Source organism: Nyctibius grandis, chromosome 10, assembly GCF_013368605.1.
Source record: "Nyctibius grandis isolate bNycGra1 chromosome 10, bNycGra1.pri, whole genome shotgun sequence".
Taxonomy (NCBI): Eukaryota; Metazoa; Chordata; class Aves; order Nyctibiiformes; family Nyctibiidae; genus Nyctibius; species Nyctibius grandis.
In genome coordinates this window covers 28108971-28130733 of record NC_090667.1, presented here as the reverse complement: position 1 = coordinate 28130733, position 21763 = coordinate 28108971, and the positions used below count along the sequence as shown (strand labels likewise).

Sequence of the window (21763 nt, the reverse complement as noted above, 5' to 3'; positions counted from 1 at the left end):
GCCTACAAATGCCTGCAGCCACAAAGGGTAATTGTCAGTAGCTTGTTCAGACACCAAATAGTTTGATATGCATTACTAATGTTCATACAAATAGCGCATTTGTGGGAACTAATTAATTAGCATTACCAGGTCGTGCTGGAGTTTCTCAGTGCAAGGCATCCAGTTGAAATAGTAAGTGACAAATTTAAATATCAACCTCAAAAAGCCCAAGCATTTAAAAATCCTACATTAAGCTCCCAAAATTCCAGATATAAAAATACTACATCGGAGTTCTTTCTGTCTTTTTATTTCAAGCCTCTAGTATTCATATTCAATTACCTTTTCTAAACCCTGGGAGGCTAAGTCTGTACAAAGCACATTGTCATACGAGCACCTGATTCCAAAAACAACAGCTTTATAATATTACAGTTCTGATAATAAAGGAGAATCGGCATCGCTGGTATGTGGACGTTTTAATTGCCTGCAGAATTTCCAGCTCTTGCTGGTGTGATGCATGCAAAGTGCTGACACTAATCTGTTAGTCATTTGAGGCACAAGTGTTTTCCCCTCAACTACCCTTCATTAACTCCATTTGCACTGATTCTCTTCTAGAAATGAGTAAGCAAATGAAGGGATGCCTGTGAAATCTGCTTTTTGGGTCAGCATTAGTTTTACACCAATTGCCCTGCATTTTTGTGGCAGTGTGGCCTCTCTGTGCTATAGCTTGTGTCCCCCAGATACATGTCATGTGAGATCCAGAGTCGCTTGGAGGAGTAAAATAGGATAGATCAGTTGCTGATTCATTGCTTGGCATTTTGTTACACATTTTGCATTAATTTCAGGGACTGAGATAATTTCCTAAAGTTTTGAGATATTTCATGAAGCGTGCTTCAAGGCCAAGAGCAAACCGGTACTTTAATTATTAAGGAGGTGAACAATTAACATGTTTGGAGTAACAAAATAATTTCAGTTTCGCGTAATCTTGCCTACTGACAGCACAGTAGTGGTGGTGTGCACGTTACGCGTGCGGCTGCCTTTCTGTGGCAGGGAATCTGCATATGCCTTAAAATCAGTAAGAAAACCAAAGCATTTGCTGAATGCTGGAAGAAAACAATGTCTGAAGTCTTCCCATCAGGATGTTTTATTGCATGGACCACCTTATCTTGCAGAAAGCAGTAGGCTCGTAGATGAGAACAAACCAGGAGGTAGCTTAGCAAATGAAAGATGAGAAATTCTTCCTAAAGGCTTTTTTTTTTCTCTGTAACTTTTGGTTTTGAAAGTTGGCTTTTTTTTTTCCCCCTTATGTTTTGATTTGGGTTTGGTATTAAATGCTGAGGTGGTATAAGTGGAGCAACTCAAACCCACACAGTGTTGTTTTATATCAACTGTGATGTGATGTAACACAAGGTGGCACAGCAGAACCTAATGCTATGCATTAGATAAGGCAGATTTAGCTGGAGATGTGCCTCCCACATCTTCATCGGGGTTTGCACAGCAGGAAATGGAGCGGACTTGGAGCTGTGCAGCAAGGAGAGTTTTGTTCCACCCAGTTTTTCCTCCTACCCTTACATACCGCCTGTGTGGCATTTTGGTGTGCGTGTACTTGTAAATAACGAGTTTTTATCAGCCACGCTGCAGGTAGGTGCGGTGGCTGCTGCCCTGATTTGGCATTATAATAACCAGTCATAACAGAATTAATGAGGTATCAGGAATCCAGGAAAGGTCTTTGTTTAGCGCTGTAATTAAATACATTTGGAGAGTCATTAAAAGCAATAGCAGGTGGGCAAAACTGAGGGAGAAGGATGGCTTTGTAATGGACTAGTCAATGGTTTTGGTCTGAGACAGATTGTTTTTAAATATGTATCCTAATGTCTCTCTATTCGGAATTTATTTTTTTTCCCATTCTGCATTGGGATTTTATGTTTATTCATTTTCATGTTTATTTTTTCTTGGTCAGGTGGACTCATTTTTGTGATGGTGATAGTAATTAGGACTATACCAGCTCTAAGACCCTATTAAAGCAGCGTTTTTTGTGCCAGAAGACCTGCAATGAACCATGAGTGGGACTTGAGAAGCTGGCAGGGCTTGTAGACCAGACAGATTTGGTAGAGGAGGCTGAGCTTCAGGCAGGTGACACAGCTGGCTGAGGATGCTGGGGTAGGGCCCTGTGACTGGGGGCACATGAACGTAGTGTTGGTAGGGATGTGGCAGGTGTCAGTCCCCAGAAGGCTTGACTCCATCCTTATCCTTAAGGGTTAGTTTCTGAGACATACAGTTACATACTTGGAAGTATATTGAGTTACTGATTATTTTTATAGAAAACTGTATTTTAAGTCAAATAAAGTCATGTTTTGTGAAAACATCTGCAAATCCATTGTCCTCTAGTAAAGATTTTCTGCCTTAGCATGCCATGTGTGCGTGTGCACCCCCCAGGGCTGAATCTGGCTAAGCATTCTATAAATATTAGCTTATTATTAGAGATGTTATTTATTAATAGCAACATCAAACTAATACCAAGAGGGCCCTGTTTGTAGGCACCCCCTTTGTGCAGGCTGCTCTCAAAATACGAAATACGAGAATCTGCCATAAGCCACGCAGGTCTGAGTGTGTGAATTTACACCTTGTAGCAGTGCTGTGATAAGTCTGAAGACAAACACCCTCACTGAGCAGGATAAATACAGATGTGACAATAGCAAAATATGGTTTCTCCTCTGCCAGTGTCCTCCGTGCTGAGCTTGGAGTGGCACATGAGATTGGTCTTGAGGTGCTGCTGCCCTTTGGTGCCCACATGGCCACGCCATGGGACAGCCAGCTGAGGAGATGAGGTTTGGGACTGGAATTCTTCTAAATTGAAACATACCCAAAAATTTTTGAGATGTGCTCTAGAAATAAAGCTTGTTAAGTGATGGATTTTGTGAGCTTGCATAAAAGGTTAAGTACCTTCATGTATATCCACACATGTATGCTTATGTATATGAAAACATATATAATACATGTGTACACATGCACACACGCATATCTGTGTGAAAAGAACATGGGGGTTTCTAATTACATTCCAGTTCTGGTGTTTACCTTCTCAAATTCGTGAGGTTTCGGAAATTTAGTGTCTATGTACATATTTGTTTAAATATTAACAGAGATTTTCACCTAAGCACATGACTCCAACAGCTCGAGCTTTAGGAAAAACTCTTCATTAAATGAGCTTCAAAATAAAAACATAAGAACTGCTAACATGCTTTCAACCATAGTCTAGATGTGTAATAGTCACCCTAATCCTCAGTCTCTTTATTATCTTACTGTCTTGGCATTACCATATCTATCTTACTACAGAGTTAAATTTATATTTTTGTAGTAATGAAATAGCATTTTCTTAGCCTATATATTAGCCTTATAGAAGTTCTTTATATCTTCTAAAATCAATTCTGGTCTGAGATGCTGAAAATATGACTGAGACTTCAGTTATGAGGAATTCTTTAGCATCCTGACCAAGAATGAGTAATTGAGGCTAATACAGTTTAACATCTTTAGACCACCTAGAACTGAAATTCTTATTAATGGCAATAATGTACTGTGCCTCATTATGTTTTTTTCCAGTGCCAGTGGGTTAATAATGCCCAAGATAGTCTCTTGACAGCATCACTTTCTTAGCATTAGCATTGAACGTTAGCATGAGAAATGTGGCATTTTTCATTTTATTTGGTAGTTACCAAACTTGATTTATGGCAGGGTTATATTCCTGCAGTGTAAATTATTCTCTCACTTAAAGCTTGTATTGCATAACTAATTTCTTTTGCTAGTTCAGTGACACTCTCGTTCTGCAAAACACGATGATGAGCAGAAAAGTTGGGCAGGGACAAGGCAGGGGTTTTCTTGATGATGCTCCTTATGCCTGTGTGCAGGCTTAACTCTTGCTGCAGATTGTTCTGGTATGTTTTCTTGTTCTTTCTCCAGAATTTGATCTGGAAAAGATCAAATTCCATCTTTTTTTGCATAGTATTTGTCCTTTATTAGAAGTTCTTTGGCAATGGATTATACAGAATCAAGGGGATTGCTTTGTCACCACCAACCTTCCCTTCCCTGTCCCCCAGCAGCACTAATGGCCATTAGCGTTAATTATTTAGAGTTCCTTGTTTTGCACACAGAAAACAGCGATCAATGTGCAATGCCAGGTATATGATTGTGTACCCCCTACTCCAGTACTTTACCTCTCATCTTGTTTTCTTTGATACAGCCTTTGGTTTTTATTCAGCATGGTGTAAGCAGCACTATTTAGAGAGCTTGTTATATTTTTTTTCCCAGGCAGGAACATTTTCTCTGTAAATGTTAACTGTGTGACACAGTCTGAAATGGTGCTTTTCTTGTGGCTTTATTCATCTCCTGCTAATTTTCAGCTGTTGTGCATTTTGGGCTGCATACCATGTAATGGCAAAACCAAATGGGTGACCTTTTCACCTAGGCTTACTTATGGCTTTTTTTTTGCTGTTGGATATGAACGGTCCACAGGGTGTCCTGACTGGAAGTGTTAAGCAATCACGAGAAGTAAAGACCTAGACACAGTTGTTCTTTCCTTTCATGTGCAAAAACGCCCCAAAACTGAAAAAAAGTTGAGCAGTAGCCACAGATATAAGCAGTAAATAAGATGATACGTCAGGCTTCTAGACTGGCTTTTAGCATTTGCAAGCGCATTTGTCCTATGGGTGGATTGTGCAAACTGGTACTGAATTGTTCCAGCTTCAGCTGAAATCACATTGAAATATATACTGGTTTTTTTTTTGTGGTGAGGGAGAAGTGTTCACACCAACTGGCCTTTGCATAACTGAGCTGTTTGAATGGGTTGACTGGGTGACTCCTGTGGTGCCTAGAGACAGGTCTTCCTTAAGATTCAACTTTTGATCATTTTGATCTACTGTCTCTAAAACACAGGGCTGTGGAACAGGGCATGTTGTGTCTGGTGTCCATCTAGGTAATTTTTGAGCATTCGTGTCCTTCTGAGCTCTCACCAGAATCAGGCCCGGGCTACGGTATGGATTTGTACTCACACGTTGCATTCTGTATATGCTCAGTAAAACATAATTTGCCATGTGTTGTGGTCTTCCCATGTTACTTTGGTTGCATAAAGACAAAGGTTTTCTCACATTTTCCTGTAAGAATTGAGGACCGCTGCATGTTAGAAACAGCAACGCTTGGGGTGACTTCAGAGTTTTGTCCATGGGTTCTTCCATGAACCCGTTTTAGGTAGGGTTAGGGTACTTTGAGCTTCCCAGCTCCAAAAGTTTTACCACACAAGACTGCAAAATTAACACAAGCCAAATAACATGAAATAAACTGAGTTGTGGCCTTACTTCATGGACCACATTACTCACAACATAATACAGTGTCGTGCAACAGAAATACTGCTCCTGATGGGTGATGGCATTAAGAGTGCTGAAGTCATGGTACAAAACTTGCTTAATGATTTGCATTTTTTCCTCTGTGTTACAAAATGTAGTTGAGCAGATGGATGCAGCCAGCTGTACATAGAGCTTTAGGGAGTACTGGGGAGAAAAGAGAAAGGGTTTTGTTAAGATAAATGTAATAATCTCTGTGATAATTAGTTTAATTTAGATGCCTGAATCTGACTCATTTTTGACTAACCTTGTATGAAGCCTTTCTTTCCTTGCTGACGAGTCTGTGAATTTAGTTTGATTACAATCCCTTTTTTTGTGCTTGCAGATTGCTCACTGATCACTGATATTTTGCATTAAGCAGTTGCTTTATTACATTGTTATTTAGAGGGGAGTAATTTGTGTTTTCTAATTAATTTAATTCCAGGCACATTCAGTAAGTATCTACAAGGAGCCCATTCAAGGGGTTTTAGGTCATATTGACATTGTTTACCAGATGTGCTCGTTTGTTTTAAAACACTGTTAACTCTGTGGTGACAACAGCCGCGTTCGTTTGTGTGATTCTTCCACCATCTCTAACCTGCACCTCCAAACCCCTCCCCCCCAAAATTAGAAGATGCATTTCAAGTACTAGTGAGAGATGTCCGTAGGCATTAAATCACAGAGGAATTATATTGCAGTGTCATTATAAACTGTTACTGTGCCACTATAGGATTTGAGGGCAGAGCAGCAGAGAAGCCTTTTGGCCTCTCTTGGCCAGGGATGTGAATGGTGTTACCCCAGCCACTAAGAAATGGGACAACACCAAAGAGATGCAAACTGGCTGTTAAGTCCGTGCTTGGCCCGTTTACCTCTGAAAAACTTGCAATGAGGCTTCAGGAGAGAGAACAGAGCAACTGGGAGAATGAGCATACCAAGCAAGGCGTGGCGTGAGCAGTGGCCCGCGCAGTGCTGGGACACAGTTAATGTAATCAAAAGGTGAATGTTGGAGTTCATAGTTGTCACCATCCCAAACTTATAGGCATGGGCAATTGTTTATGCCAGAAGCTTTTTAATAAAGCTCAGCGTTTTCTTGCTAGTGATGCTCCAGGATTTGGGGGTTATTCAAGCGCTTCGTGTTCATCGCTGTTAAACACTTTATGCATTCCATCATCTAAGCATGAAAACTACACATTACACTTATCGTTTGCTCAGCTGGCCTGCTGCGTCAAGAACTGGGGTTTTAAAATGAGACCCAAATTAGATGAATAAATAACTTTTTTATAGGGAAATGTACAGGCAGGTTATTTCCCTGACGATAAGCTTGTCCCATGAAAAACTACCAACACTTGTAATGTGTTCTGCAGTCACTTATTTTGGTAAGCAGTCAATTACTGCTTGTTCTGCAGCAAAGTCTGGCACAGAGCAGTGACACTGTAAAATTCATCGGCCTCTGAAGGACTCACCAAACAATGGTCTTGTATGTGTTTTCCATTTTTTTTTCAACCATTTTCCACCTCTTTTATGTTGGAACAGCCAAAATTAATGGCAAACTTTGAAGGAAAGGTTTGTTCAGCAGTTCATACTTAGTAAATTTTAACATCTAATGCTTGTGATGCAATAAGTTGAATTCTGGTACAATTTGAACCAACAGCCCAGCTGCATTTCAGCTTTATTTTTTGCAGGGAATATTTAAATTGCTGTAATACCTTTTCTGGCTCATGTTGGTCTGTGAAGGGTGCGTGCATGCATGGGGATCTGTTCTACCTATTGATTTAATAGTAAAGAGCATCTCTTGGAAAGGGAGAGTAAACATGTGTGCATGCATGTGGAAGGGGAGAGAAAGAGAGGGGAGACTCTCTGTTTGTTTATCTCTGTGATAAATGATGCCTGTTAGAAATGTGACTTGCCATGAGCATTATTAGTGCTTTCCTCTTCAAGTGTGTTATACAAACACAGTCACCATCAGCAGAAATGAAGCTACGGTCTCAATTGTTTAGCTCAAACAGTTTTGATGTTTCATTGTCCCTTGATCAATCAGTGCCTGGAGGGGTATCAGCTATTGACTGGGAATACATCAGAGTGATGTGCAGAGCACAGATATTCCTCAAAAGCTGCAAATATTCCATTTAAAATACTCATTACAGTTTGCATTCCAGTCTGTGAACAGGCAGCAAAGTGAGCTCCATTTATAATTTTTAATTGTGGATCTTCCCTACTCAGAACGAGCATCTCCCAAATTACTTTAAAATGAGCTTCTTCCTAGACAGATTTGTAATTCACTTGCATCACTTATTTTATTCTCTCTGTAAAAGTTAGATGAGGGCATGGGTTTTAGCACAAACAAAATGCATAAAGTAGAAAACATAATGCGGCATAAATGCCACATAAATCACATCCTAAAGACAAAAGCAGATTTCAAACATCGGAATTACTGAGCACTTAATGTGGAGTGTAATCCGTGTTTTGGTTTATGTTTTCTGGAGTGTCACACAGAGCAAAATATGGGGAGTTCCCTCGACAGTGGAGGAAAAGGAAGGTGATTTGCAAAATGCCCAGGAAAGAGCTTTTCCTGTGTTGTAGGTAAATTCCCTGGACAAGTATCTCCTTTGTTGATGGGAATTGAGCTGCATGCAGAAGTAGTCGATAGGAATCCCACTTGAGTTCTCTTGCTCATCACAGAGCGAGTAAGAGGCTGCTCCAAAATGCAAAATTGTCCTTGAAAAAACCTTCTCTGATGCCCTCCCAGTTGTTTCTTCCTTTGCATCAACTGCAACCTGTGTGAGCCCCCCTTCTCTGGGCTCCCTAGCATCCCCCGCAAGGGTCAGGACATTCGCAGTGCTGTTTTCAAGCCTCAGTTCTCTGAAATTGTAAATAACAGATAAAATCTCTGGCTTCAAAGATTTACTCTTAGGATGGAGAGGAGGGAAAACGCGTGTTTTCTCAGTAACATTCACGTTTTTAGGGATAAAAGCTTACTCCTCCGCTTGCTTCTGTTTTCCTTTACCCAGCCCATGCCTTCCGGCTCAAGCCAATTCACATTTTCCTTTCAAAACCCGATTTCTAGAGAAATACTTTTTAAAAAATCAACCTGTTTCCCCTGCGCCGCCACGATTGGTCTGATAAAATCGCCAAGCCGATCGCGTCGAAAGGAAACAGCCTCGGCTTAATTGTGAACTAAGTCTCCCATAATCCAGGGGAGCGTTTGAGATTCTGCCCAAGCGCTGGGTTTCAGTGGCTGCTGAGGGCTGTGGGTTTCTCTCCCAGCCTCCCGGCTGCTGCAGCAGCACAAGTCAGCATAGCTAATGCAGATAGAGCTCTCCCCCCGCTCCCGTCTCTCGCTCACTCTCCCTCTCCCTGTGCTTTGATTCGATATGAACAGACTGGTAACTCCGATGCGAGAGCGAAAGCTGACATAACTCTGCAGATGGCTACGTTCAGATGATACACCTAGGGATTATTCTTTAAGGGAAGGTAACGATTAGATGCTAATGTTTATTTTTCCCTTGTTGCCATTTTTCAGGACTGCCGGTCCCAAAGAAGAGCCCAAAGTCGGTAAGCACTTTTCAGCTACTATTTTTGTCTGTTTGCCTGCTTTGAAGGAGAAAGGCATGAGTTTCGTTTGTTTTCTTTGTGGGTTTCGATTGTTGTAAGTTGTCTTTCTGTTGCAACCATGATTACCTCGCACGGCTCCTGCTGCATGGGGAGATGAAAGAGGAATGCAGTACAGAAGGGGGACTTGTTTGCAAATAAAGCCTCAGATTTACAGATCCTCTCCCCTGACAGATTGAGCTTCTCTGTCATTTAACTTACCGAAAAAAAAAAAGCTATTGTTTCCTTTTGGAAAGAGGGGGAGGCTCCACCTTCTTGCGAGGTAGCAATTCCTGTTGGGTGCTCATAGGCACCAACCTTTTCCATTAACTCCCTGAGTTTTCTCGAGTACCCTCGGCTGAATTATTAACAGAATGGGAAAGCACGCACCTTGTCGAGAGAGACAAAGAATGAAGAGAGCATGGTTACAGTTCCCAGGGAGTACAGTTAGCTGTCCAAGTGCTTGCTCTGGAGGCATTTTTGTACTGAGCAGGATTGTGCTGCAGGTGTGAGATTCCTTGTTTTTTTAAAAAAAAAAAACACCAGCAGAACAGTATTTTCTTGTCCCTTCTGATCCTATTTCCATGTAAAGCTGTTACCTGGATGACGTGTTAGCTAATAGCATGAAAGCCGTGATCTGAAGTATCATTAAAAGCTCTGTGCATGATATTGTGGGAGAAATTAACGTACAATTGGTATGCAACAACACAAAAATGTTTTATTTTTAAAGGAAATCGAATACTTACAGCCTGAAAGTTAAGAGTTATTTGTTGAGAAGGAGTGGGGAAGAGAGATGTATCTCCCAGTAGCTTTGGGGAAGCAGAGGGAGTGAGGTCTTTTCCATGTTGTAAGATGGTGTGAAACTTCACCGACAGTCCCCGATGGGTGCCAAAACCTGCATCTGGGCACAGCCCACCTCGCTGCAACCCTGGGTGAGAGGTTTACGAAGGGGCTGAGCAGAAGGCTCATGCATTTAATACGAGTTCTCTGTTCATCCAAAAAAAAAAAAAAAAGCCCTGAAATAATTAATGTGATTCTGATGGCTTAGGGCAGCACTGATTAAAGTCACGTGAGCCCAGGCCTCTACCATTGTCAGCTCACATTAATGTTGAGAGGCAGAAGCGCGGGGTGCGCTCCCTCGCAGATCACAGGCATGTCAGACCCTGCACGCTCGCCTCTGTCACACGCGGAGATTATTTCAGCCTTCGGTAAAACAGAAGCGAGTGTGTAAACTCCATACGGGTCTGGCATGTTTCTTTTCTCTGCCTGTGCTTTTTTCCCCGGTCAGAGCAGGGGTGGCTGCGCTCGATCCGGACTGCGGCTTCTCTCATTAAACCAGCCCCAATCAATGAGTCGCGGTCTGTTCAAAGCGCGGCAGCTCCCACTTTGCCACACGCCCGTTCGGCATCGGGTAAAGCGGGATCCTGCCGGGTCAGACACCTCTCTGGTTGGCAGCGATGCACCGTGCAAATCTGAGCAGTATCTAAATCCATGTCGGGATAATCCTGCCTCGGTGAACAAAGAGACTGCTTGCACGCAGGTGTAGCCCTGCAACAGCAGATTTCTGCCTGCTGTTTGCTTTGAGGAGCTGGTCAGCCTTGGGAAAGCAGCCCCACTCCCTCCTGTGCCTCTCCCGAACCTCTCTCACCTTGCCTTAGGGTCCCTACAGTAATTTTTACTACGGCCCTTGGCGGTGTGCCTGTCTTTAAAGCGCAGGATTCACAAAAAGCAGAGCCTCCTGTTCCCCCTGCCTTCACACCGGATGATTTGCATCGGCAATTAGCAGCAATGTTTTACACTGCCGCATTGTGCAGCAGCTTTAATGACCGACAGCTCCTCGGCAGAGCGCGTTGGAGCCGGCACAGCCGCTCCTTCATTCCCAGGCATCCGTGAAGTGCGCAGGTTGAGCACAGAGACCTGGAGCAAAGCGCCCTGGGGCACCCGTGTGCAGAGGAGGAGACTGTCCTCAGGGCTGTCTGGGATGGATTTACACCAACACCAGAGCTCATGTGACAAAGGCGATGGTCAAACACAGAAATGCAGTGGTATTGCTGAACACCTTCCTGCCTCGGTTTAGTTGCAGGGCTGGTGCTTGTCTGCGGGGCGGGGGGAGCCCGGCCCTCTTGGCCGTGAAGATTCCCACTGGCTCTTGTCCTGGACAGGGGAGAACTAGGCCTGCCCTGCTGGCGCCTTCCCTGCCTGGGACGCCGTCTTGCTGCACCGTGCCCGGCATTTCCCGGGGCTGGTTTGCTGCACTCGCAGCTGTGGGTGAACGCGGGCACTGCTGGCTGAGCCGTGCGCCCACGGGCTGTCCCCAGCCCTGCACAACTGGCTGTGGGGCTTGGGTTGAATGTGCTGCACGTTTCCCCCACTCCCTTTGCCCCGCACAGGGGGAATGTTTTCCAGCATTCCTTGATTAATAAATTAGCTGCAGTCAGAGGACAACATATGTCCAGGCCGGGAGCAGTTGGCCCGATCTTAACTTGTGCTCATTCTTTGTTTCTTCTGCTGCATCACGGGAGACACGAGCTCAGGTCTCCATCCTGCTGTGCTCAGCGCAGTGATGACGCCTCCCTTGTTACCTCGTGTCTTCTCCCAAAGCCCGGACACACTCCTGCCATACTGCTAACAGCTGTCCTTTTCTCAAACAAACCCTATTTTTAGCTGTCAGCCCCAATCCCGTATTCCCGAAAGGCCAACTTCAGGCTGTTGGATACCTCCGGGCTGGAGAAGGTGTTTTAGCCCCTCAGAGAGGTTTGTTAGTGCTGGGGCTCTGGCACGGTCTGGGAATATTTTTCCTACCTTAAGCTCAGTTTTCCTGGGATGTATTTTTCAGTGTGTGTGTATCTTCTGATGAGCTTTGCTCTTTCTCTTGGTTTTTAAGGAGAGTTTTTCAACCTTGGTGAAAGAGCCAAATTAGTAAAAAAAATGTTTGCAGCCATACATGGGACTGGGCACTTCCAAGTTCTTTCTTTCCCCCTACCAAGGACACGCTCACAGCAGCTCTCTGGTGTTTGTTTGTTTTCAGTTTCCCATTGATTCTTTTGTAGATGAAAATGGATAATATTTTTGCATTGACCATCTGGGGATATACATTTTCAGTGTGCAAGTTCTCTAGTATAGCAATTTCCCCTGCAACTATCCTAGTATAACATGGATGAAAACAAACTACTTTTCTTTTTTTCTTTTTTTTTTTTTTTCCTTGTTGCTTGCATCAAAATACTCCACAAGGGGGCAAAGGTTCCCATTGCCAGCATGGTTTGCTCTCGCTGCCAGGACCAGCCTCTCCAAAACGCTCTAGAGCACAAAATCTGCAACTAGATCATCAGAAGATGGCATCACTGCAGGGGGAAGAAAGTGCTAAGCTCTTCCAAAAATCTGATTTTTTCTTTTGGGTGTAAATAAATACATTGTCAGCATAGCTGAACTGTGGCCAAAAATGCAATTCCTATGGGCAGCCTGTCCCTGACAAGAGACTTGCCACATATTTCGGGTAGATAGGCAGCACTTGGGGCTCTGCTGATGTCTTGTTTTTGTCAGGAGGAGAAATTGGTTCCACAGGATGAGTGTTTGTACAACACATCCCTCTTCATTCAGAGACCATTTTTCCCCCACACCTTGAAATGCAGTGGGAGGAAACCACAGCAACTCTTGCAGTTTTATGCCTGGAGAATCCTGTGCCAAAAAGCTTTGGTGTCCGTTCGTGCCACAGGACATGGTCCCTGCCACCGTCACCTCTTCTGCTGCGGGTTTCTCTCTGCCTGACACAGACATACACAACTGCTGCTAACAATTAGTGTCCCATGTCTGCCTGCAGCCACCTCTCAGCTGTGTCATGGGCCTCGGTTGTCATAGCAGTCGCTGTACAAAGTAACATCTAATTACTCGTTCGTTTAGCACGAATGACAAACTGGGCTCGGCGATGTGGGTATCAGTAGCATTTCCCAGGCACTTGGAGACTTTTGTAAGCAGTTTTCCTCCTGTCTGCTTTTGAAACACAACAGGTTCAAGCTCCCCGGCTCACATCGCCTTTGCTGCTTTCTTCCCTCCCCATAATCAGGACGATGTAGTGCTCAGTGTGGGCTCACTCAACCTCTCTGAGGGAGAAGCTGCCTTTCAGGTGTTGGCAAATGCAGTGCCTGTGGCTGAAAATGGGATTGTGCAGTGGGGGGAAGAAATCCTGGAAGGCTGATGTACGCCCAAACCCTGACCGCTGCTGCCCTCTCTTCTGCAGCAATTGCCCCCACAGCTGCGCTCAGAAATCCAAGCCACGCTGACGTTCCTGTGAACCTCAGCCACTGGGGAAAGGGCAGCTAGAAATCACTTTCTTCCCAATAGTACGTTTTCTTCATGTTATGTTTTGCAGGATGAGCACTACAAAGTTTCAGCAAGGGTGTAGGGAAGCTGGCACAGGCCATGCATCTCAGAGCTGGGGCTTGGGTAGGGCGTGAGAAGCTCCAGCCTTCCACGTATTTATTTTTACTGTAATACAGCACCAAGGCGATTGTTTTTTCCCATCACCTGTATTTAAGTGTGCCAGGCCCCATTGCAGGAGTGCTGCAGGGAACAGGGTGCTCACACCCCTGCAAGTGCTGCTGCTGCTGATGTGCTGAAGCTGCTACAGCAAGTGAAAAGGAGTTTGGCCTCAAACCTATTTGGCCTCATCTGGTGATGTGAAACTCTATTAATACTATCTTCAATTAATTTAATTACATATATTCATTATTTCCATGATTGTGTTCCCCTTTCTCTGTTCCCCTCTTCAACTCCAGAACGGAGATGTTTTAGGCCTTTTGAAGGAGTTATTGTTTGGAAAAACAACTGTCCCTCTGAAGAAGTTTTCCCCTATTTCTTGCAAAATGTCTGTGTATTTGCAATTGCAACTCTAGTTTAATTAGAGGTGGTTTTGCTTGCGATATGCTGACACTTCCATTTGCAATCCAAATACGAAACAGAATTCATAGTTTGTTCAATGTTTAGGCCTTCCATATCAGAAAGGAAGAGCACTTTTTAAAGTTCAAACTTTGTTTCTTTTTAAATCAGAAAGTTGTCAGAGAGTTCTCATCATTTCCCCAAGGGCTGAATAAAGCTTCACGTTTTAGTCCCTGTACTCCAGCTTCTGTAAACCAGCTATTTCCAGTGAGACTGGCCTGAAGTTTCACAGGATGCTTGTAGTTATTTTAGTAGTTTGGCCAAACAAACAAAACAATCCAGATGGCTGGACTGAGAGTTGTAAAGTGTTTTTTCTTTTTTTTTTTTTTGTTTTTAAGTTAAAAAGGAGTGGTTATCCACAGCATAGGTGTTGTAAAACTACTTCATTTAAAACCTGGAGAGTTGCAAGTGAATTAGCTTCTTTTACCACTTAAAAAGCTAAAAATGTTTGAAATTGGTTCAGATATTTGTATTTGAAAGTCTGCAGATGAGTAATCACAGCAGGTATGCTTTGTTCAAAATTGCTTTAAAGGACAAAGGCAATTTCACATTCTAGTCAATTGAGATATTTAAAAAAATGCTGGTAGTGGATTAACAACTCGAATGTAAGGCTGAGAGGTCAAAGTCATTTGGGCTGTTGGAGCTGTTTTTTTTTTTTTCTCAATGTAAACCTAAAAATATGTACAACTTAAAAAAAAAAAAACAAAACCCAATAAAAATATTATTGTTAAGACTCAAAAAGGAGGGCACTTTCGTGTGGTGACTTTCTCCTCTGTAATTCATTCAGCCCTGCTATGAGGGTGTCCCCAGACCTGTGTGCACCTCGGCCCCTCGTGCTGCTCTGCTCTGTTTGCCACTGGCTTTTCTCCCAGCCCCTGCTTGGTTTTCTAGGGAGAAGTCCCGGAAAGCAGTGACTCCTGTTGCAATGTTTTCGGGTACCCCCTACCAGCAGGAGGCTTTAAATTTTTGTCTGAGGTTTCTTTGAAGGAGTGGCTGACCTCTTTTAGCCAGGAAATTGTGGATGCTGTAAAAACAACCTGTAGGATCCTATTTTTCCAGCCACCCTCTGCTTCACAGCAGCCCTGGGAACGTACTGGTTCCCTGTGCCAAAGCAGGTGGGAGATTGGACTCAACCTTGATGCCAGCCCAAGGTCACCTCAAAGGAGCATTAAAAAGCATTTGCTGTACAGTTTGGGGAGCTCTTGTTGAGGGAGGATTTTGCTGCATATTGAGTAGCACAAATCCTGGTAATGCAAATGTGACTTGTGCTTCATTTGAGCACACCGTTGTGAATTTGAGTTAAGAATTATGTACCCTGCTTAGCTAAATATCGAGCAGACAGAGCTCTTGACATACTGCTTTTGAATAAGCCTTGAATTTAGGCGGATGTATTTTTTTCCTGTTTTAATATGCTCAATTAAAACAAGGAAATCAAACTGCAAATAGACATTTTCACATTTGTGAAGGTCTGCTGTAATCCTGTGGATGCTCTGGGAAGCTGAGACGTGAAAGTGGTACTCTGTTGTCCACCCACTTGTGATGTGGGGGTTGCAAGAGCTGCAGAGGAAAAGTGATCTTTCATAGTAAGGGCAGTGCTTGCATCTGTTTCAGAGGGACTGTTTAAGTTTTCACAGTGAAATCTGGTAGTTTTTCCTTTTTCTTGCAGGCTGAAGTTAGACCCTAATGTTATTGGAGTAGAAGGTTGTTGAGTTTTTCTGCTTTAATGTAGGAAAAAATAAGTACACTGAAACTAGTAACCTGTGATGAGATTTAGATTTGTTTTATGTGTGAGATGAAGAACTGCATATTTTTTTATGATAAATGATTTTGTTTTGCATATCTCTTTCTGTCAGTCTGCCTATCAAAATCTGTCGTCGGGGCATTTAACTGTACCCAGCATTAACTGGTGGCAGCAAAACTGTGATTTATATATTTACTTATGTGCATGCAGAAACCCTGATCAAAGAAGGGAGAAAAATTGATGGAAAACACCCACTCAAAGACCAATAACCGTCTGTTCTCTCTCTTTCCACTCGCTTTCTTCCTTACAGCAACCACTTGAAAGGAAAGACAGCCAAAACAGTTCTCAGCATAGCGTCTCCAGCCACCGCAGCGGGCACACCGCTTCCCCCGTTCACAGCACGCAGGTGCTGCCGGACTACACCGCCGCGGAGGCACCGGCTGCGGATCAACCGGACAGTTCTGGGCAGAAAAAGCCAGATCCATTCAAAATCTGGGCCCAGTCCAGGAGCATGTATGAAAGCCGACGTGAGTATGAAGCAGGTGTGGTTGCTAAGGCTACGGCTCTGGCAGCTGCTCTCTGTATATTTTCTTTGCAAAGAACTGAATCTTTTAGATTTATATTGAAAATATAAGGCTTCAGTTTGTTAATTTGGTGTCTGTCAGTGATGTCTGCTTGATAGAGGTGCAGTTTCCTATCTGATGAGGAATGAATTTAGATAATCCCTGGGAAAGGGCACTTAGACCAAAGCTTAATACGAAAAATCCCTTTAAAATTAAAGACCATCTTTCCCCCTGTTTTTTTATTGTGCTTTTAAATTAGGCTGAAGGAGAATCTCCAAGTTTGTTATCCAGATCCTAAATTCTTCTTAGAGGTTAAGACTCGTCTGATATGCATAGGAATTTCAGTGAGGAGGGGAAGTATTTAGTTTGCTGAAATTCATATCGGATGCTTTCCAGTCTCACTCTGGGGAGGAGAAAATCCAGCTGAGCCGTTTTACTTTGACCAGAGTAGACACTTTAACAATACAGATATCAAATGCATATTGTAAGTGGCTTTATGGCAATTAATAATCTGCACACTTGGCTAATAGTTCAGCAGGGCTTTGACTCTGGTCCAAGACTATAAATATGATTTAAATCAGTTTCTTCTCTGCAAACAAAATAAACACGCTGGCTTTGCTTTAATTGCACTGCTGAAGATGATTGAATCTGTAAAAGCTTCTTAAAGAAAGAGTTAGAGTATTAGGTTCATTTTCAAAAGCAGTAGTTACTTTAGCTACAGAAAAGGGAGCTTCAAAGTCTTGATGCTGTACAAGTATCACCTGGAGATTGATTTTATTGTGCTAACTGGAAATTGGTAAAACCAGTATGAAATGAACATTACCTCAGAATGAAAAATGGTAGGACTGCTTTTTTCTGACCAAATGAATCACTTCAAAATCTTATGTCCTGGAAAAATTAAATCATGAGTCACAGTTTCTTGGCTGAAGATGCATCTCTCTTCAGATTGAATGTCTCAGCAATACAGTTTGTAGGTGTCTCAGCTTCTGTGCGCTGCGCTGCTTCCCTTCCCTTCCCAGGGATTAGGCGTACTGACCCTGCAGGCTCTTGGGCCAGGTCATGCTGATCTATGGAGAAGTGCAGTGATGGAACTTGGATGTGCATCTCGTTGAAATAGGAAAAAGGGGCAAGAACTGAGGGACAGTGACTCTTCAGCCCTGCAGAGCTGCGGGCAGAGCTCCTCCTTCTCCTTGCCCGATGGACAAGGCTGAGGCTGTCCCATGACACTGGCATTACCCTTGCTTAGCTCACATGATTCCTGTAGGCACTGTGCTGGCATTGCCTCTCACCCCCTGCAGCTACTTAGCTAATTTCTAATTAAATGCTTAACTCATACTAATTAGTCATTAGTATCAGCTTAGCAGCCTTAACTCCTGCCTGTTTTTCCCGATAAAACCCGGGGCTGAGCCGGAGAAATCCTGAAGTGCACAGGCAGGCAGTTGCCCTTCTGTGTCCGCCTCCAACACCATGTGCTAAATCCTCCATTTTTCCTTGATGGCTGCAGGTATCTTGTAGAGGTCTTATGGTCTGTGATTAGAGCCCTTCCAGAGGCCTTCTCTCACTGTCTCTTGATTTGCTGGTTTCCCAAACCCCATCTCTCCACAATCCTCTCCACTTGGGCCTTTTGCTAGACTGGGATCTGCTTCACCCCTTCAGCTTCCCTGTCGCACCTTTCCATGGTCCAGCATCTCTGTAGTGGAGTTTCTCCTTCTCTATTGCTTCAATCCTTATTTTCTGCCTCTTCTACCAGGTGAGACCAACCTGTTTTAATGTCAGTGCTTTTCTACCACCTTTTCATCTCATTGCCATTTCCTTCCCAGGAGGGTGTTTTCTGAGATTTCTTGGTTTCATAGAGGGTTTTTGGAGAAAACAGAAATGTGATATGGTCATGTCTCCTTGTAAGCATGTGCCACTAGAAGTGTCCAAGAGCCTATGAATTTCCAACCCTAAACTGGAGTGAAACACATTCCCTGAGGATTAACCTGCACTCTTACCTAGTGACATGGCTTTGCTGTACCTGATGAAAGGTGAAGAAAAACAGGAAAGATGTAGTCTAAGTGAAAAAGGCAGTTGGACATGCTCTGTCTCCTGCCATGGTCTGATCCCAAAGTGTGACTGGTGGTTTTATTTAGAGGTCAGTGATCAGCTCCTTCCTCCCTCACCAAGCCCTCTCCTCACCTTTCGTCCCTCTCACCAGTCTCATAAATGGAGACTGTGGTTCACAGCTGAAACCCGGCACCTCTTCTGCCCTGGGAGCTTGGGGTGAGCCACCATGTTTCTTTCCCTGTGTTTGGTTTGCATGAAAAGTGAGCAATTGGTGGCTGCTCTGTTATGAATGTGAACCATCCCTTTGAGAATTACTTCCCAGTGTTGCCCAGGCACCAGCTGTGTGGCTCTCAGACCACTCGTAGAGAGTTCTGCTGACATGGAGTACCACAGACTGCGGGATGGGAGAAACCATTCCCTGGGCCTCCAGTTTCACTGTCTGTCTGCTCCACATGTGGTATTCTTTGTGTTTTTACCCAGCTGCAGTTCAGTTTAACTCCAGGGCCTTCTTTGGCTGTCAGTGATATAGTCATATAGTTGCTTTCTTCTCTACTTGAGCACCTGTTCCCTTTGGCTTTGGGACTGAGGTTAGCGTCTCCTCTCCCATGACATCCATAGCTTTGGGTGCTAGTTGTGACTCTCTCTGCGTTCTTCTGATGAAGGTGTGAGCAGAACTAAATTAATATCTAACATACAGCAGGAGAAGCCCCCCTAGTGCCAGTGCTGAGATTGGCTGATGGGGGCGACTGGGGCATTTGGTGGGTCCTAGAAGCCCCCACTCTACAAGGAGCCCCAGCTCAGCTTTCCCTGCTGCCCAGTCCAGGGCTTGCTCTCTGTTGATTCATGGCCTTAAATTTTAATAAACCTGAAAAGGATTATAAAATGTTCTTCTGAGAGGCAGCGTTTTGAATACTCAACAAGTGGACTGAAAAAACAGCAACAACCCTGTATGTTGAAGTATGTGATGAAGTTAAAAAAGACAGAATATTAGAGCATTAGATCATCTTCAGTGTTTTATTTCGTCCCATTTGTGAAATTGTTAAGTACAAAGAGAACATAGTGCAATCTTTCAAGTGCAGTTGACACAAAAAGATGAATTCATTAGCCCCAGCCCAGACAGATTTTTTTTTATCTAAAAATAATAATATAAAGAGGTTTCATTCAATATATGGATACATCGTCTCCAGGATGTTTCTAAGTAGTACTGAATCTATAATGACCACCTACTGCCTTTTCACTGGGAGTGCATCCCACTGTTATTAACATTAATAATAATAATGTAGACATGGAAACCACACAGGCAACATTTTAATTTTTCAGAATTGGTAAAATGCATTCTTCCTTTCTTTGAATATTCATTGGATCAGTATTTCATTAAAAAAGGCTATATTTGACTTACGTGACTTGTCTCGCTGAAGCCATTGGTAGAGCAGAATTTGGTTCAAAAAGTGCCAGATAACCCATAATTTTGTAAGAGCATGTATTTTTTTATTTACCCAATACATCTTAATATCAGGAAGTACTCAGATTCTGCGGAGGAGAGCCACAGATGTTGCCTGTTTAGGGGAAGAAAAAAAAAAAAGAAGAAAAATTAAGCTAGAATTAATAATGCAAAGCTAAGCAATGGCTCCATAACTATGTCTGGATTCTGGCTGAGTGGCAGCAGATGAGAACTGCAACTTTATTCAACAAATATGGGCTAAAGTTCCTTCACATGCAGCTCCCCTGGGTGAGGAGATCAGGCCTGCAAGGTGCTGAGTGCTTGGGCTCCAGTCCAAGGAGGCTTCTTTTCAAGCTGTAAACCCAAAGGCACTTGGATGCTTTAAGGCTAAGGCTGAGCTCAAATGCTCTGCTGCAATCTGGCCCAGAGTCGCAATTCTTTGCTGGATTAAGGCTTTTGAGAATAACCAGCTTTGTGTTGGGCAAATCTGAAAACAGATCATTTGGTGGTGATAACTAATGCACTCCTTGCTGGTGCTAAGTTTTAGCTGCCTGAACTCCTCTTTATGGGTAACTCATTGCTGCTAGTGGGAGTTGCGTACGTATGAATCAGAGAGAAGGACAAACCCTTCAGGTTTAAACACTGAAGCACTTCCAAGATCCAGGAACGACACACGTGAAAAGCACTCAGTCAGAGAAACAGTAACTGAATGGTTTATTGGAGAACTGCACTTCTGAAATCTTGCACTGTTTTATTGAAAATATATGTTTATAATAATGCTTTTTATTTTTCAATGTATTATTAAACTTCCTTAAAGATTAACGCAATCTGTTGTCAAATTTTTCTCATGTGGCCTGATTGCTTTGCAAAATACCGTATCCTACATATGGCCATCTGTCAAAACAGCAGTGACAAAATGAATTAATCTGAATTGCAGATGTGTTAATGAATCCCTTTGAAGGGCTTAAGCATTTAATTAAAAGTAAAGCAGAACACGATAGATAATTTTTAAAGCTTTTAAAATATTCTAAGTTATCGTTAATATTTGAATTTTATTTTCAGGCACATAATTTATTTGGTAGGATTTTCTCTCCCCAAATCTAATTAAAATAATACAAACAAGTCTTGACCCCAGTGTGTAGCATTGACTCACTAGCAATTACATAGCATTAAACATATTTGCACAATGATACCAAACATTAGATACTTTCTTCATAAAATAGAAAAGAAAAATACTCTCAGGAAATTGCAGCTGCCTTCTGATCAGACTGACTTTAAAGATGATTGTTAGTAAAAGCCCCTTGGTAGGGTTATGTCCTTTTATTGTATTAATAGGAGACAAACAGTTACAGTCATATACTTGGGCACACAGATGTGTCCATGCCCTTAGAGAATGTCTTGCTAAAAAGGACCGTAGCACTTGCAGCACGTTGCATGGGCAGCAGAGGCTGCTGAGCTGTTACGGAGCTGCTTCGTGGGCAGACTTTGCTGGCGTTCATCTGGAACCAGCCTGGTCCGCGGCTCAGCCGAGGCATCGCGCCTTGCCCGGACCTCAGAGGCAGAATTTGATCATCTTGTTGAGAACATGCTGAAGCCATCTTTTGAAAGCTTTCCATGCCACCAGTAGGGTTGATTAAAAGGAGAAGACAGAAAAACTGGAATTCTCCTGCAGTGGGATAGTTCAGAAAACAGGGCTTTCCCACAAATATGGAATCTCATGAGATTTATGGCTAAATCACAGGACATTTCAACACTGAAATTCTTCATCAGCTTCAGTGAGACTATTCATTCTTAATTTCAAGCTTATCCTTATATACTTTGCTGAATCTGGGACGTAAAACTTTTGTACTTTGCCAAGCTATGAGTCATTGAAAGTGCTGCTGCCTCAAATGAGCTAGTGACTAAAGCAAATTCATACTGATTATTTTTGAATCCATCTTTTGTTGAAACTGATATCACACTGGGTAGAGTATTATTTTTGTATAACAGGTAAGATGATTGTTAAAGTTTCTATAGGAAAGTTTGCTTAAAGTGACCTCTAATTAAGCACTGTGTTCATTGTTCATCACTGTGTATTTAGAATTTCTTTTAACATTAGAAAAAGATA

General features: G+C 42.9%; 1 protein-coding gene across 11 annotated transcripts in view; it reads left to right on the top strand.

Moving 5' to 3' along the window:
• The window catches only part of MAGI1 (membrane associated guanylate kinase, WW and PDZ domain containing 1), a 300198-nt gene that overhangs the window by 253014 nt on the left and 25421 nt on the right, over positions 1–21763 (top strand). For all 11 annotated transcript variants that reach the window (XM_068408639.1, XM_068408644.1, XM_068408643.1 and 8 more), the window contains exons 12-13: positions 8866–8897; positions 15917–16133. In XM_068408639.1, coding sequence (XP_068264740.1) covers positions 8866–8897; positions 15917–16133 — 249 coding nt within the window. The remainder of the gene's footprint in view (positions 1–8865; positions 8898–15916; positions 16134–21763) is intronic.